The 16,795-nt window shown below is 41.5% G+C and overlaps 2 protein-coding genes across 3 annotated transcripts in view; one reads left to right on the top strand and one right to left on the bottom strand.

Annotated features, from left to right (window-relative positions):
• The first annotated feature begins 1,908 nt into the window (after nt 1-1,908).
• On the top strand, nt 1,909-15,370 carry LOC142498921 (uncharacterized). Of its 2 annotated transcripts, XM_075607572.1 has the most exons (4): nt 1,909-2,351; nt 12,111-12,416; nt 13,818-13,895; nt 14,261-15,370. In XM_075607572.1, exons 2-4 carry the CDS (start codon nt 12,140-12,142, stop codon nt 15,313-15,315), a joined length of 1,410 nt encoding a protein of 469 aa, XP_075463687.1. In that variant the 5' UTR covers nt 1,909-2,351; nt 12,111-12,139; the 3' UTR covers nt 15,316-15,370. The 2 variants fall into 2 exon arrangements, with proteins under 2 accessions (XP_075463687.1, XP_075463688.1); XM_075607573.1 differs by lacking the exon at nt 1,909-2,351 and having other exon boundaries at nt 11,817-12,416.
• LOC142498922 (cathepsin S-like) overlaps nt 6,404-16,795 on the bottom strand; it is a 29,786-nt gene continuing 19,394 nt past the window's right edge. Inside the window, exon 7 of the mRNA XM_075607574.1 lies at nt 6,404-9,467. Coding sequence (XP_075463689.1) covers nt 9,362-9,467 — 106 coding nt within the window. The 3' untranslated portion in view covers nt 6,404-9,361. The remainder of the gene's footprint in view (nt 9,468-16,795) is intronic.

Genomic DNA, 16,795 nt, shown 5'->3' with positions numbered 1-16,795 from the left:
TTATGAGTAGTTACATTAGAACAAAGGTCTCAAATTGTCTATTTTGCAACATTTGCCTAAGTTGCGGGATATGTGAAATGAGAACAGATAAAGATCTTTCTAACTCACCTCGTCTACCCTGTTTTACTTCTGCTTAAATCCAACAGTACAGGTCGTATAATGTTTTCTAAAACCTTTTAGAATTGCTTAGATCTTTGTGTGCCCCTTTATTCTCCTAATGCATATTTTTTTTGCTTGGTGTTCTTATATAATTATATATATGTAAGAATTGAAGTTTGTAATTTCATAATAAACTGTGATTTTATATTGCAATCAGTCTGACATATATATTTTATATGTACAGCTCAACCCCCTTATAACGCTGTGCTTGGGGTCCAAAGAATCACATCGCGTTATAAGTGGATCGAGTTAGAAATAACGTACAATTGTATGCATTGTACAATAAAGTATTTAAGATGCCAATAATCGTGTTGTAAAGTATTCAAAAATACGAAAATTGGGAGCCACGCTTGCATCGCGTTATAAGCGGATTCGCGTTATAAGCGGATTACGTTATAACGGGGTTGAGCTGTATTTACAGTATCTGATTGAATATTTATTTATATGTCTATCTTTCATGCATTTGTCAGAACAGATGCTAGGATACCAGGTAAAACTCAGACAAAGATTCGATTAACACCTCAATGAGACCTCTCCATTTGTTAACTGTATGCAAGAATCAAATGATGTTCTAAAGATTTGATTAACACCTCAATGAGACCTCTCCCTCAGTTACTGTATGCGAGAAACTGTTTCAAAGAAACTGGTTAAGATCTTAATCAATGGTTCAGAGAGCAAGACCCCCAAACTGGTATTTAGCTTTCTCCAACAGGTTCTAGAAAGCAGCTCCAGAGGGATGACATGAATTTATATTTCACATTCTTTTTGGGGAAGTGTGACAAAAAAACTCAATTGAATATATAAAAATTGTATTAATGTGAACAAATGAAACTGCGGTTACAATACAGTATGCATAGCAATAAGATAACAAATTACATTACAATGTTACAATTTACTTTATTTATTAAAGGATGTTGCATATTACAAATTGCAAACCGGTTCCACCCACATCAAAGGCAGTAACCTCTCACATATAACTCCACGTACTGCAATGTCTGTTCCTTAAAGTGCTGTATACATGCCTGGCACTACGTAAATAAAAGAGGTACATTATTATTATCCAGGGATAATAATCCAGGGAGAAATCTGATTGCCAATTCTTGGAGTCAGGAAGGAATTTCATTTTCCCCTTATGAGATATTATTGCTTGATGTGTCACTGGGGTTTTTTGTTTGCCTTCCTCTGGATCAAAACACTGTAAATACAAATATAGTGTGTGTGTGTGTGTGTGTGTGTGTGTGTGTGTGTGTGTGTGTGTGTGTGTGTGTGTGTGTGTGTGTGTGTGTGTGTGTGTGTGTGTGTGTGTGTGTGTGTGTGTGTGTGTGTGTGTGTGTGTGTGTGTGTGTGTGTGTGTATATATATGTCGTCTAAATATAACAGGTTGAACTTGATGGACATACTGTATGTCTTTTTTTCATCCTCATCTGCTATGTAATTGTAACTTCTGAGCACAAACAGGATGACATACCAAAATAAGGACAAATAAGCACACACAAGTACAGAAGATAACGAGAGTCCGGCTATGATGCTATTGTAGGAAGGGCTGCCAACAGCGGGGGACAAAGGGCACTGGCGTCCCGGGCCCCCTGCGTGGCCGTGCCCGTTAATTTAATATATATTTAAAAAAAAAACGCACCCGGCCGGCACTGGTCTCCCTATCGGCAGCGCCGGAAGTGAAGTGGCTTTTAAGCTTCCGGCATGCGAGGGAGGCCTGGCGCGCGCGGGAGCAGTATTGGAACAGGTACCTGCAGCGGGTCCGGCGGCAACTGCTGTGATCAGCCGCCGGGCCCCCCCCTCAGCACCATCAAGCACCGTCACCCCCCTCCCCCAGCACCGTCACCCCCCCTCCCCAAGTATCGTCACCCGCCCCCTCGCAGCACAGTCACCCCCCCTCGCAGGACCGGGCCCCCCCGCAGGACAGGATCCCCCCGCCTCACCTCCGTAGTACCGCCCCCCCCCCACCGCAGCACAGGGCCCCCTCGCAGGACCGGCCCCCCTGCCACAGCGCAGGGTCGTCCTGCCACTCCGCAGCAGCGCAGGACCCCGCCACCACCCCACAGCACAATGACGTGTGTGTCCCCCCGCAGCATCAAGGGCCCCACAGCCATCGCCCCCCCCCCCAACCCCCGCAGCACCACCGGCACGCTGCGCCCCCTCCCCTGCAGCCACAGGTCTAACCGATCATCCCCAAGGTAAGTCTGATTATATATATACAAATTTAAATACAACTGTATGCTCATCTGCATGTCTTAGGCAGGTCTGTAACCCCGCCTTTCACCATTATCACCCAGCATACAGCACTTCCACTGCAGCAAGGGATTCTGGGAAATGACATGCAAATGAGCACACAGTGCCACTTTTTGCTTCAAAAACCATTTTAACATGGTTCCCTATATATATATAGGGGGGTTGGGGTATTTTTTATATGTATTGGGGGGGGTTGGGGTATTTTTTTTATATGTATTGGGGGGTTGGGGTATTTTTTTATATGTATTGGGGGGGTTGGTGTATTTTTTTATATGTATTGGGGGGTTGGGGTATTTTTTTTATATATGTATTGGGGGGTTGGGGTATTTTTTATATGTATTGGGAGGGGGTTGGGGTGTATATATATATATATATATCAATTATATATAGATATGTGTGTGTATATATTTATATGTATTTTTTTTAATATGTATTGGGTAGGTGGGTTTTTTGTATGCATTTGGGGGGGGGATTTTTTTAAATGTATTTGAGGGTGGAAAGTTTTTTGGTATATATATCTTGTGGGGGTAATTGTGTGGGGGGGAGGGAATGAGTGAGGTTGGAGTAATTGACGGAGGGAGAGGAGAGAGGGGGTGAGTGAGAAAAGGGGATTAGGCTGTGTCTACACACGATCCTCCGCGCTGATGCTGAGGCTCGCCTGACCGGCCAGCAGCAATCCCGTGGACTGGCAGGCGAGCCAGCGTGCGCGATCTGGAGGCTGGGCATTGACGTCGCTGGGCCAATAGCCTGCGACGCACCAATGTCAACGTCACGGCGCCATGACGTTGACGCTGCTTTGCTGTGATTGGAGGTTTTCAGCCGACAGCGCACTGATAAACAGCATTGGCTGTCGGCTGAAAAACCCAACTTCTCAGCACGCCTGCGGTCGCTCGCATGAGCCCTGTAGACGGACGCTCACAAAGGTACACAATTGGAGACTTTTGTAAGGTGAAATTATAACAAGGCTTTATTGTGCCTTTTCCTTAACATCAGGAAACCATCCAAACACAGGGGGGGAACAAAGCTTCTATTCAATTGGGAGTATTTCTAGTAAAATACTATGCAATTAATTCACAACTCCCTTAGATAAGCATGTCTCCCAGCCCCACACACATAGCATGAAATGAACAGATATAAAAAGTCTTGTTAATAAAAGTCTTATCTGTTAGCTGGCTGCTGTAGGGGAAGCTTCTCTGCTCTCCTGGAACCTCACCCGTGTGTGTATAGAAAATGTCAGCATCCAGGTTTAGAAGTCTTATTTGTCAGCTCCAGAGATCCCTGTCTGTGGGAAGCTCGGGCTTACCACGGCCAAAGCCCATCCTTCCACTCTTATTCGAGATCTTTCTGACTTGAATGAGAGTGGATGGAGGAAGAGAACCCTCTGTCCCACTTGGATTGGAGCCCTTTCTCCAGTTTATTTTTGTCTCCTCCCGAAGGTGCTTGAGATCAGCACTCCTCAGTCGCTTGAGGAGGACTTTTTCTAAGTAAAGTCTTTTTACCGAGTGCGCGGTCATGAGAATTCTGTTGCGTCGGGCACTCCTCTTTTTGTAGACAAACTGTATGGCAACAGTTGTATAGCAGTTAGGACTAGCCCTTAGAGTTTTCCGCTTTTGAAGCGGTCTTTCTGCACCTCCTCCACACAACGGAGTTGCCAGTTCAGCTTCTTTGGGACTGAGTTGCAATTCCACCGCCCTTTCCAGAGAACGTCTTATCTTTCAGCTTCCTCAGCTAAGGATTCTTCTGGCTTTGATTCTGCACTCCTACCTCTGTTTGTTGCCTGTTGGGCAGCTGTAGGTTTGGCTAGTGCTTTCTTAGGTGGCTCAAACTTCATAATCTTGTTTTGAAGTGCGTGGAGTCCCCAACTCTCACTGTACCCTTGTCCCCACGGGCATTAGTTACTGTGGGATACTGGTGCTTGGGCAGAGCCAATACCTTTTTCCGTATTGGAGGAATCTGTAAGTTACTGGTCTGCAGAGTCTCAACCAATTTGAGTGCGTCTTGCAAGTCTCTTCTCAGGGAATTTATCTGCGTACTTCGCTTTCTCTGAGTCTGTATCAGTGTCTCCTTCACATTCTGGAGCTCTGTAATTTTTGTCATTAAGGTTGCCGCTGCGTCTGTTTTCTCATTGGTGTACTGACTCAAGGGAATGGAACAGTCTCTCTGTCTCTCCAGCTCTTGCTCCAGTTTCTGAGCCTTCTCACGCTCCCTCTCATACAGAGTCACCTGGTATCGAAGCTCCGCCTCCAATGATGCTCTGAAGACATGCAGCATGGCCTTTAGCTCCTCATACTGCTCTGTGGGGACGTACTGGGTATTCAGACGTTCCTGCAGCGCTTGTACCTCTTTAGCAGCCTGCATCTTTTCTTCCTGCAGCGTTTGCTGCTTCTCCTCAGCATACTGGAGGTGTGTACGCAGACCTTGCAGTTGGTTCTGCAGTCGGTGCTCTGCTTCAAACTTTTCCTTGACTTCGTCTGTCAACTGAAAATTTTCTTCTTTCAGCTTTAAGTTTTCTCTGTTTAATCTTGAATTTTCTCCTTTTTCAGTCTCTGTATTATTCAGGGCCTCTTTGCAGTCCTCCTTCCATTTACGCACATCTACTTTGAGAATGACAATCTCCTGGCGTGAGACTTCCTTCTCTAGGTTGAGGGTCTGAAGCTCCTTCTGAGAGACTTTGAGATCTGTGTCAAGATTGACAATAGTTTCTTTAGCAATGTCCAGCTCCTCAGTGAGACTGTGTAGTTCCTTTCTGGAAACTTCCAGGTCTGTGCGGCAGCTATTGGTCTCATGATGTGAGGCATCCAGTGCTCTGCGGAGTGTCTGAACCTCTTTCTGAGATACGTCCACCTCTATCCGGACACTGTTGACCTCCTGTTGTGAGGCATTCAGCTCTATGCGAAGAGTGTGAACCTCTTGCTGGAAGACTGTCATCTGCTTCAGTGCCTCCTCATACTCCGCTTTAGCGTAGCCACCATTTTATCAGATTGGCTCTGCTTTTCATCCATGGCGGAAATAGTAGAATTTGCAGTATCTAGCTCAGTCTTGAGATCGTCCAATTCTGTCCTGGCTAAAGAGTAAATTGTGAGCACATCTTTTTGTAGCCTCACGTTATTTTTCTGTAGCTGTGTAACCATCTTCCTTTTGTTTCAATTGTTCACGGAGCATATCACAGTCATGCCTGGCATTTTTCAGGCATCTTCAGGGCTGGTCAAGGGATCGTCACTCACTGGTTCCGCCTCCACTTCCCTGGGATGGTTGGTTGAGGGTTCCTCACTGTTGGCACTGGACAGACACTTCTTTGAGGTACACGATTTCTGCCTTGGGCCCTCTGGATATTCGGTTAACCGCGGGACAAATTCTTCATTTTCTCTAAGCTGCAAGGCAACTCAGTCCCCCTTTTCCTCCACAGGATCTGCGGACGTCTTTTTTCCTTCCACAGTAAGTGAAGAACCGCTTTTCTTTTTCTTTTTCAAACACACACACCACACACATATCACAACACAGACACACACAACACACACTCCATCACAACACACACACCCATATCACAACACACTGCCCCCCCCCCCCCATTCCCCAGGTGACAGTACTACTACTGTACTGCATACTCCGGTTCCCCATGCTGCTGAAAACTGGAGCGGCTAAACAGACAGGAGGGGGAGTTGTCTGTGTGCAGAGAGAAGCCCTGCCCCCGCAGCAAGCACAGGGAAGCAGCAGCACGGAGCTTGAGATGCTTGGCCGCCCGTGCACTGCTCTGCCCGTGCTCCAGGTTTCGCCACACAGCCTGCACCTCCCCACCCCCCACCCAAATAATTTGGCGCCCCCCAGTTTGCGCACCGCTGCTATAAACCACCAAATATCTGTGAGATTGAGGAAGCCAAAATACTTTTGCAAATGAAGAAGGCATCAAAACTGGGACATGTTTGCATAATGGGGGATTTTAATTATCCAGACATAGACTGGGGACATGAGATTAGCATTACAACAAAAGGAAACAGGTTTTTGTGGGTGCTTAAAGACAATTATATGACCCAAATTATTGAGGAACCAACCAGGAGAGGGGCAATACTGGATTTGGTCATATGAAACAATGTAGAAGTAATAACAAATATTCAAGTCCTGGAACATTTGGGTAACAGTGGTCATAACATAGTCTCATTTGAAATAAATTATCAAAAAACAGATTACTTGGGTTCAACAAAGACCTTAAACTTTAGAAAGGCAGATTTGAGTAAACTGAAGTCTAATCTACAAGTAAACCACTGGGATGATGATTTTGCAGGGAAAAATGTAGAAGATAAATGGTCAGTCTTTAAAACATTGTTAGAAACGCACACTCATCAGTGTACAGTATAACCTTGGGTAATAAGTATAAAAGAAATAAGTCAAAACCAATGTATGGGAGGAAATGGACAAGAAGAGGAAGGCATTTAGATTCTTTAACTCAGAAGGGATGGAGACATTGTATCAGAATTATAAGGAATGTAACAAAAATTGCTAAAAGGCAATCAAATTAGCAAAAATGGATAATGAAAAAATGATTGCAATAGAAAGTAAGGTCAACCCTAAAAAGTTCTTTAAGTACCTTAATAACAAAAAAATGAGAAAAGAAAATATAGGACTCTTTCAGTGTGAGATGGGTAGGCAGATTATTGGAGATAAGGAAAAAGCTGAGGTATTAAACAAATTCTTTGCCTCTGTGTTTACCAGGGAAGAATCAATTTCAATTGTAGTGCCGAAGGAGGAAGCCAAAACCTCCATATTAATGAACAATTGGTTAACTGAGGAAGAAGTTCATAAGCGGCTTGAAAAAATTAAAGTAAATAAGGCACCTGGCCCCGATGGCATACATTGGAGTTAAGCTTAGTAATAGCAAAACCATTATATTTAATATTCAAGGACTCCATTTCCACAGGCTCAGTACCACAAGATTGGCGTAAAGCAAATGTGGTGCCTATATTTAAAAAGGGAGCTAGATCACAACCGGGGAATTACAGACCTGTAAGCCTGACTCAATAGTAGGGAAACTACTTGAAGATTTAATTTGGGATAATATTCAGGAATACCTAATGGAAAACAAAATTATTAGTAATAGTCAGCATGGATTTATGAAGGACAGATCATGCCAAACTAACCTTATTTGTTTCTTTGAGGAGGTAAGTAGGAATTTAGACCAGGGTAACGCAGTTGATGTGGTCTACTTAGATTTTGCACAGGCTTTTGATACGGTTTCACACAAGAGGTTGGTGTACAAAATAAAGCAAATTGGACTCCGTAATAATCTATGCACCTGGTTTGAAAACTGGTTGAAGGACAGACAAAAGAGAGTTGTCATAAATGGAACTTTTTCAGGTTGGGCTAAAGTCATGAGTGGAGTACCTCAGGGATCGGTACTGGGGCCCCTGCTTTTTAACTTGTTTATCAATGAACTTGAGGTTGGCATTGAGAGCAAAGTCTCCATCTTTGCTGATGATACTAAATTGTGTAAGGTACTAGAATCAGAGCAGGATGTAATTTCTCTTCAGAAGGACTTGGAGAGATTGGAAACGTGGGCAGGTAAATGGCAGAGGAGGTTTAATACAGATAAATGTAAGGTTATGCATTTGGGATGCAAGAATAAACAGGCAACTTACACATTGAATGGGGATACATTGGGGGAATCCTTGATGGAGAAGGTTTTAGGAGTGCTTGTAGACAGAAAGCTTACCAATAGTGCCCAAAGTCATGCAGTAGCTGCAAAGGCAAACAAGATCTTATCTTGCATTAAACAGGCAATAGACGGAAGGGAAGTAAACATAATTATGTCCCTTTACAAAGCATTAGTAATACCACACCTTGAGTTTTGAGTACAATTTTGGGCACCACTCCTTAGAAAAGTCATTATGGAACTAGAGAGAGTGCAGAGGAGAGCCACCAAATTAATAAAGGGGATGGACAATCTAACTTATGAGGAGAGGCTAGCTAAATTAGATTTATTTACATTACAAAAGAGGCGTCTAAGAGGGGATATGATAACCATATACAAATATATTCAGGGAAAATACAAGGAGCTTTCAAAAGAACTATTCATCCCACGGGCAGTACAAAGGACTCGGGGCCATCCCTTGAGGTTGGAGGAAAGGAAATTTCACCAGCAACAAAGGAAAGGGTTCTTTACAGTAAGGGCAGTTAAAATGTGGAATTCATTACCCATGGAGGTGGCAGATACAATAGATTTGTTAATAAAAAAAAGGTTGGACATCTTTTTAGAAAGGAAAGGTATACAGGGATATACCAAATAAGTGTACATGGGAAGGATGTTGATCCAGGGAGTAATCTGATTGCCTATTCTTGGAGTCAGGAAGGAATTTATTTTTCCCCTTATGAGATATCATTGAATGATACTGTATGACACTGTGGTTTTTTGTTTGCCTTCCTCTGGATCAATAAGTAAGTATAGATATAGGATAAAGTATCTGTTGTCTAAATTTAGCATACTGTAGGTTGAACTTGATGGATGTACGTTTTTTTTAACCTCATCTACTATGTAATACTATGTTGGTTACTACTTTGGTGTTTTTTTTGTTGGTTTTATTTTTTAGCAATTCTAACCGTTTTATTAATCCACTCAAAGATTTGATCACTTGTTCTAAATAATTTGAAGATTACTGCACATAACCGGTTAATTATACTCAGTGGATTATTGGCCCCACCGGCTGTAAAACGGTTAAGGGGACTTTTGATTACTTCTAGTAGGGTTTTTAATCAGCCCCCTTTGAGGCAATCAGGCTCATTGTAAGAAGCTTCCTGTCAGCAGCCATTTTAAGCACCCACAAATGCCAGCATGTCAGAGAGTAACATGTCCTGAACCAGGAAGGCCCGCGCTGTAAGGCAGCAGAGATCATGTTCAATAAGGTCAAAAAGTAAATTTAAAGAAATAAATGATGTAGCCTGGATTGCTGCTCACAATCTTCAAACGCTAGTTGCCTACAATTGGAAAGACGCCGTAGCTTGAAATGGCACAATTGTTTCCACGATTTCTGGCCATCCGAATGTACCCTTGGTCACCAAAGGATGTGCCCCAGCTGAAATACAAAATACAAGTTTCATACTATGTCCTGTAGCATGAGGGAAACAGGAGACTTCCAAGAGGGACAGGATGGTCATACACCCTGACATACAGAATGTGACAAAGAAAAAGGAGGCTTTGGAGTAACATGAAGAGAAGAGATCGGAGAGACGGAGAGGGAGAGACAGAGGGAGAAGGAGAGAGGGGGGAGAGGGAAAGAGAGTGACATACAGGTTGACTGAAAGAATGATAAAGAAGGCAGTTTTGCTGAAGCAATGACCCAAGAAATAGGAAATCCTTATTTTATTTATCATTTAGGCAAAGTTTTTGGAGAGCTCATCCCTGCTCATCTTGCTCTGTCGCAAGAGGGAGCGGCTCAGTGAGTAAAGACACTGACTGGCATTGAGAGTTTGAAGCATGGGAGCCTGGTTCAATTCCCGGTGTTGACTCCGTGTGACCTTGGACAAGTCACTTTATCTCCCTGTGCCTCAGGCACCAAAACAAACATAGATTTTAAGCTCCACGGGGCAGGGACATGTGCCTGCAAAATGTCTCTGTAAAGCGCTACGTAAAACTAGCAGCGCTATACAAGAACATGCTATTATTATTAATAATAATACATACATAATTGGGGATAAAGTGCTTTGGGGGGGAACCAAGCTTGATAAAGGTTGGGATCCAATATCCTATATCAGGGGTGGCCAACTCCAGTTCTCAAGGGCCACCAAGAGGTCAGATTTTAAGGATATCCCTGCTTCAGCTTAGGTGGCTCAATTAGTACCAGCTTCAGCCCAGGTGGCTCCATCAATCACAGATTCAGCACAGGTGGCTCAATCAGTGGATCCACCTGTGCTGAAGCAGGTAGATCTTTAAAACTTGACCTGTTGGTGGCCGTTGAGGACTGGAGATTGCCACCCCCCCCCCACAGGATATCTTAATATTTATTTATTTATTTACTTATTTATTTATAAAATATTTTACCAGGAAGTCATAGATTGAGAGTTACTTCTCGTTTTTAGGTATGTCCTGGGCATAGAGTTAAGACAAATAATACATGGTTACAAATACAGTTACATAAATGAACAGGGTATACATTATATACAAGACATTACATGCAGAGTAAAAGAAAATATATTTTATAAACTTATGAAACAGTTATAGACCAGATTAAAATGTGAGACAGCTTTAGTTTTGAAAGAACTTAGGGCCTCATGCAGTAAGCGTCGATTATGTGAAATCTGCAAGCTTACCGATTAGTCATGTTATTGGCGATTTTTCCTCTCCGTATGCAGTAAGTGCCGAATACATTCAAAATCAACCCGAAAACAAATCCGCCCACTCTCACGATGATTAGCCGATCACACACAGGTGTATCGGCGTGCGTGGCGGGGTGCTGTTAGGTTGCCCAATCACAAATCTTGCTGAATCAGGCGAAACAAGCATGTATTGGATAGCGCGCCATATTTAAAGGCAACGTGTACTGCCAATCATTCTCTGTGTTGTTGGGAGTGAGAGAGAGAGAGACGCACAGAGCTGGCTGATTGAAGATTTGCATATTGACTGAGAGACTTGTTGTGTATTGGGTGAGCTTTGTCCATTGTTGTTTTGTTTATATCTTTGTCTTGTTTTATATGTGGAAGTGTTTCGTGTGATTGGCTGTACATTTCTTGTCTGTTTTTTGTGAGTGCTGGAAGTATGCCCGCAAAGCGTGGGAAGAGTGATGCTGGTGGGAGTGGGAGTGCTACTCGTGCGAGTACGCGTCGGAGTGAACGTACTGTTCAGGGGAGTGATGTTGCTGGGAGTGCGAGTGGTGTTGCTGGGAGTGGGAGTGCTGGTGCTGCGAGTGGTGTTGCTGGGAGTGTGAGTGCTGTTGCTGGGAGTGTGAGTGCTGTTGCTGGGAGTGTGAGTGCTGTTGCTGGGAGTGGGAGTGCTGTTGCTGGGAGTGGGAGTGCTAGTGCTGGGAGTGGGAGTGCTGGTGCTGGGAGTGGGAGTGCTGGTGCTGGGAGTGCTGGTGCTAGGAGTGGGAGTGCTGGTGCTAGGAGTGGGAGTGCTGGTGCTGGGAGTGCTGGTGGTGGCGCAGTTGCTGATGGGGTGTCTGGTGGTGGCGTGCTTGCTGGTGGCCAGCTTTTGGAGGCTCTTCCATTGGAAGAAGGAGAGTCCAGTCAGCACCAGCCAAGCTCTGACCCTAAACCTGCTCGGAAGAAACGTGTGGAGAAGCCACGTAATCCTCGCTTCAATGATCAGGAAAATACAGCTCTTGTCACTGGCATTCTGGAGCACTATGACAGTATCTATGGACATTTAGTAGGTAAGTGTACCTTTACATTTATTATTCAAATACATGTGATCCTAGGTCATCTGAGTTTTGTTCATATGCAAATATGGGTTCAGAATATCTTTCTATGTTAATTAGTCTGGAAACACAGCTTTTTATCATGCGTTACAAGGACAACAAAACTCAGGCGTACAATTTGCCATAACTGCATACAATATTAATGCAACCTTGCTTACATGTATAGGTTTAGTAGTGAATGCTCATGTGCTTCACATATTACACCTAAAACAGCATGTTTGCTATCTCTTGGAACAGCTAGCAGTGTAGGAAACTGGTGCTTCTATTATTATTAATTAACCTCATATATTTTGTATTTTTTTCAAGGGCGGACAAGTTCATCAAGCAAAAAAGAAATGTGGGACACAATAGTCATTGGTGTCAATGCGTGTGGGAATAGTGTCAGGGACAAGTATCATTGTCGGAAAAGATTTGATGATATTAGGTCAAAATTGAAAAAGAAAATACAAGACCAACGCGTGCATGCTACTGGCACTGGAGGTGGGCCGACACCACAACGTCTGATATTAACTCCATTGGAGGAGCTGCTTCGGGCAAAATTACTTCCCGTCGTCGTGGAAGGCTTACCTGGTGACCGTGATATTGGAATTTATCCCTCACAATTTCCACCAGGTGAGAAATATTACTGTACTAGGCGTGTCGTTGCTTACAGTTATTTTGCATATTTACACTGCTTTTTATACTGTCTTCACAATATAAGCATACCTGCATCTATATATGTATATGTCTGATTCTGTATATATATATATATATATCTCAAAATAGACATATATGTTGTAGTCCTACTAAAAGCAGTAACTAATATAGCACGTGCCATTGCGTGCTCATTTACATGTGAATTCCCAAAATGCATTGCTGCAGTGGAAGCAATTGATGGTGGGCGAAGATGGGGAACAACAGGGTAGTACACATGTGTAACACATGTTAATGAGAAATTATTACTAGCTACAGGTACAGAACATAAATATGTATAATATTATTGTGTATTTTATTTATTTTACTCCGACAAACATGACATTACTGCCTATTTTAAGCATGGATCAAATATATTGCATGCAACTGCCTACAAACATCACTTGCACTAACACATCTATAGTTGTTTATGAAAAGGTCCATTTTTGCTTTAACTCATATACAGACAGCATAATGAGGCACACGTATCATATGTTATGTCATTGTTTTCATAACTTTAAAACTGCACACGACTATTTAGCTCATCTACCATTGTGTTAAAGCAGCTGCAATTAATATCTCATCACAGCATACACTTCAACAGAGGGGGTGGGGTTCAGCACACACACAAATTACAGGCTCATTTTAGGGTCAACTTAGTTCACACCATTTTCACCTGTTTCAAGTAATTGAAAGGTGTGGCTGATTAGGCTTTTTGGGGAAGGGAATACCGTTATTACAACCTGACTAGCACAACTGAAGTTAATCACACTCATTTGAAAGCTACACTTTAGCTACTAAATGCCCCAACAACTCATTACTTATCAAAGCGTACGTCACACATTAGTTCACTCATATCTATAGTTGAACTACTATCAACAACACATTATCACACACTGCATGTGTTGTCTTGTTGAGTGACAGCCACATTCAGGTGTGCCACATCTTCTATTAATGTACCACACATATCCTCTACCAAAAACAACACTTTTTGCAATATGACCACCTTCATGATAACCATTGTGAATGGTCATCTCATGATAGTTATGTACATTATGATACTGATATCACCAAACAACATATGATTTTTATGTTCAAATTTAATCTATTTATCCTCACGCATTACTGCAGAAACATAGTATGTTTTATGTTAGGGAACTCAAAAGTTCTAAGTACACAGGCATGTACATTGTTATTACAACTATTTATGTTCACTTTCACACACACATTTTGGGTTAAGGAAATTATGCTGTTAGGTACTCATAAATACAGAACATACAATAACTGTTTGTTCAATATTTACACATGTAAATGTAACACTTATGTTATTGTTATATATAGTTGCCCCTGAAGGACATGTGTCACCTGAGACGGAACAAGTGTCTTCACCTGGGTCAGCCAGCTCAACACACCTAGAAGGTGAGTGTATCAGTTGGTGGCCATATAATATGTGCTCTTCTATATGTTATGTTGTCATGTTCATTATTTGTTTTGAACATCTTCTTTAAATAGGATTACTTAGTGTCAGTGAAAATGAAGTGTAAGGCAACATGTATTGTGTTAGTGATGTTAACTATCATGTAGGAGTTGTGAGTTTACAGCAAGTTTTCATTCACTCATATTTCATACTGAGTCCAAACATTATTCTTAAGTCAAGGTAGTTTTTAATGTGAGGTTATAAAACGTATGGAAACATGTTAGTTGTTACTTATGACACAGTAGAATTACATAGTAACACAGCAGAGATTAACATGCCATTTAATAATGTGTACATTTATTTGTAGAACATGATGATGAGGATTATGATGATGATGATGATGATGATGATGCCGCCATAGACACACAAATACAAGCAAGTGACCATGAAGAGGTTCCAATTGAAACTGTTTTACCGCCAAATCGTCCAGCAAATACCACATACGATGCAATTGTAGCTTCTGAGGGAAAAATTGTGGAAGCAGAAAATCGTCGCCATTCTGACCTGATGACAGTGCTGGAAAGGATGATTGCACTGCAGGAAGAAACAGTTTCACAATTGGCACATCTCCACAGAGTCTTCATTGAAGTGCCTAAACAGTTGCAAAAAATCAACACCTCATTCGAAGCATTAGTTGTTCAGCAAACACAAGCTAATTACTGGAGAATGACTAATGTACCACAATTCAACTTGAACACCTCACAGGCAGGATCTGTTCATGCTGGTCAGTTTTCACCACATGCTTCTGATCTTCATTCACCAGGTCCGAATGTTACCGGTCAAGTAGCAGACATTGCTGTGCAGGTTCCTGACGACATGCTACCGCTGCCATCGGTACAAAATCAGCAGCTGACACCTACAAAGGAGGCGACACAAACAAAACACAAGCAGTTACTACTGACCAGTTTTTGGTCAAAAACAAAAAAAGACACACATGAAACAGACCAACCATCACTTGTGCAGTGTCTACCAACTTGCTCACATGTGTCAGTGGGCACAAGCCCTGTCGGTGAGTCACTGGCCACAAGCCCTGTCCGTGAACAGTCACTACCCACAAGCCCTGTAAGTGAGTCACTGCCCAAAAGCCCTGTCGGTGAACAGTCACTGCCCAAAAGCCCTGTAGGTGAACAGTCACTGCCCAAAAGCCCTGTAGGTGAGTCACTGCCCAAAAGCCCTGTAGGTGAACAGTCACTGCCCAAAAGCCCTGTAGGTGAGTCACTGGCCACAAGCCCTGCCCGTGAAGTGCCAGAGGCCAGTCAAAGTGGTTCTGTTGTGGCTAAAGTTGTTGCCAAACGAAAAAGGAAAATACAAGAGACAACAAGCAGGCCTGTTACTCGATCTCAAAAGGAACAAAAAAAATAAATGTTATAATTCACTAAATATGTCTTTGGCCTTGTTTTGTTGACTTCAGATTATCTAATTAATATTGTATGTATGCAGAAGACTGTGTTGTTTCCAAACTTTCAAGTATGTTCTTGTACACGTGAAGTTTTGGAAATATTAACAGTCCTAATTAAAGAATAGTGTTATAAATATTGATGTATTAATTGTCTGTTCAGTAATGGTCCACCAGGAGCCAGTTGCTAAGTTTAGAGAAGCTGCCATTGACTTTGCAGCAAAACATTGCATTTGGGTGTGTTACTTGATGTAATCATTGCATGTGCATATTATTCACATGCAATTAAAAAAAAACCTATTTAACTGCAAACATCTTTCTTGTACGTGTACAGCAGGATTATGTGTAAAATATTACTTACCTTTGCCTTGCTTGGGCATTGTAATGTTGTCCTTTAATCATTTATGTGTTCTTGTTTCAAGAACATCTCTGAATTTATACTAATATATATGTAGTATGTATGCATATATGCACACACACACAGACACACACTGTGTGTGTGTGTGTGTGTGTATGTATATATAGTACTATCTAAACTGGTATAGATGTATTTACAAAAAACATACACTTCATGCTTCCTTGTGAAAACACAGTATTTTAATAATACAGGCCTAATGTTTGAAAACTATACTAAGTGTGAGCCTCTAACAGTATTGGGCGCAAACAAATGTTTATTACTTAATTCACTCATGTTTATCACCATTTAAATAGCTTTCATACAAGGCCTACTTACTGCCATCAATATGTTGTGTGTACTCCTGCAATATAAAAAAAATAAAAATATACATTATATATATATATATATATATATATATATATATATATATATATATATATACATATACATATATACACACACACACACACACACATATATATATATACACACACACACACTATATATATATATATATATATATATATATATATATATATATATACACACTATATATATATATATATATATATATATATATATATATATATATACACACAATATACATATAGTACAATATACACTTTATATATATATATATATATTTATCAGAGAGATATATGTATATATATATATATATATATATATATACACACGTATTTAAACTCATGCAGACAGGGAGTTAACCAGACTTTCAAATACACACAGAAATGTATGCGGGAAAGAAACATTTCATTTTGCAGGTGTGTGTATTTACTGATATGGCTGTCTAAGCACTATTTTCACACAGTGCTCTTTGTTTTTTTGCAAGAAAACTCAATGTTACTTAATTACAAGTGTAGGAATGTTTTCAGAAACGAGATAAAAAAAAGGATACATGTTTGTCCCACAAGCGGCTATCACAAATCACAAATGTTCAACCAATTAAAACTACAAATCCAATTGGCGTTTGAAATGAGGAGTAAAAGTTTATACTTTTGTTGACCTTGAAAAGGAAACACAGAAATTTG

The sequence above is a fragment of the Ascaphus truei genome, chromosome 7 (genome assembly GCF_040206685.1).
Source record: "Ascaphus truei isolate aAscTru1 chromosome 7, aAscTru1.hap1, whole genome shotgun sequence".
NCBI lineage: Eukaryota > Metazoa > Chordata > Amphibia > Anura > Ascaphidae > Ascaphus > Ascaphus truei.
Note: the sequence above shows the minus strand (reverse complement) of the source record. Positions and strands in the feature narration are given on the sequence as shown.

Bases quoted from the DNA above. Each gene is read 5' to 3' on its own strand.
- LOC142498921 (XM_075607572.1), top strand. From the start codon at position 12,140: ATGTGGGACACAATAGTCATTGGTGTCAATGCGTGTGGGAATAGTGTC. The intron at 12,417-13,817 runs GTGAGAAATATT...TGTTATATATAG, and splicing joins TCCCTCACAATTTCCACCAG to TTGCCCCTGAAGGACATGTG. The intron at 13,896-14,260 runs GTGAGTGTATCA...ATTTATTTGTAG, and splicing joins CAGCTCAACACACCTAGAAG to AACATGATGATGAGGATTAT.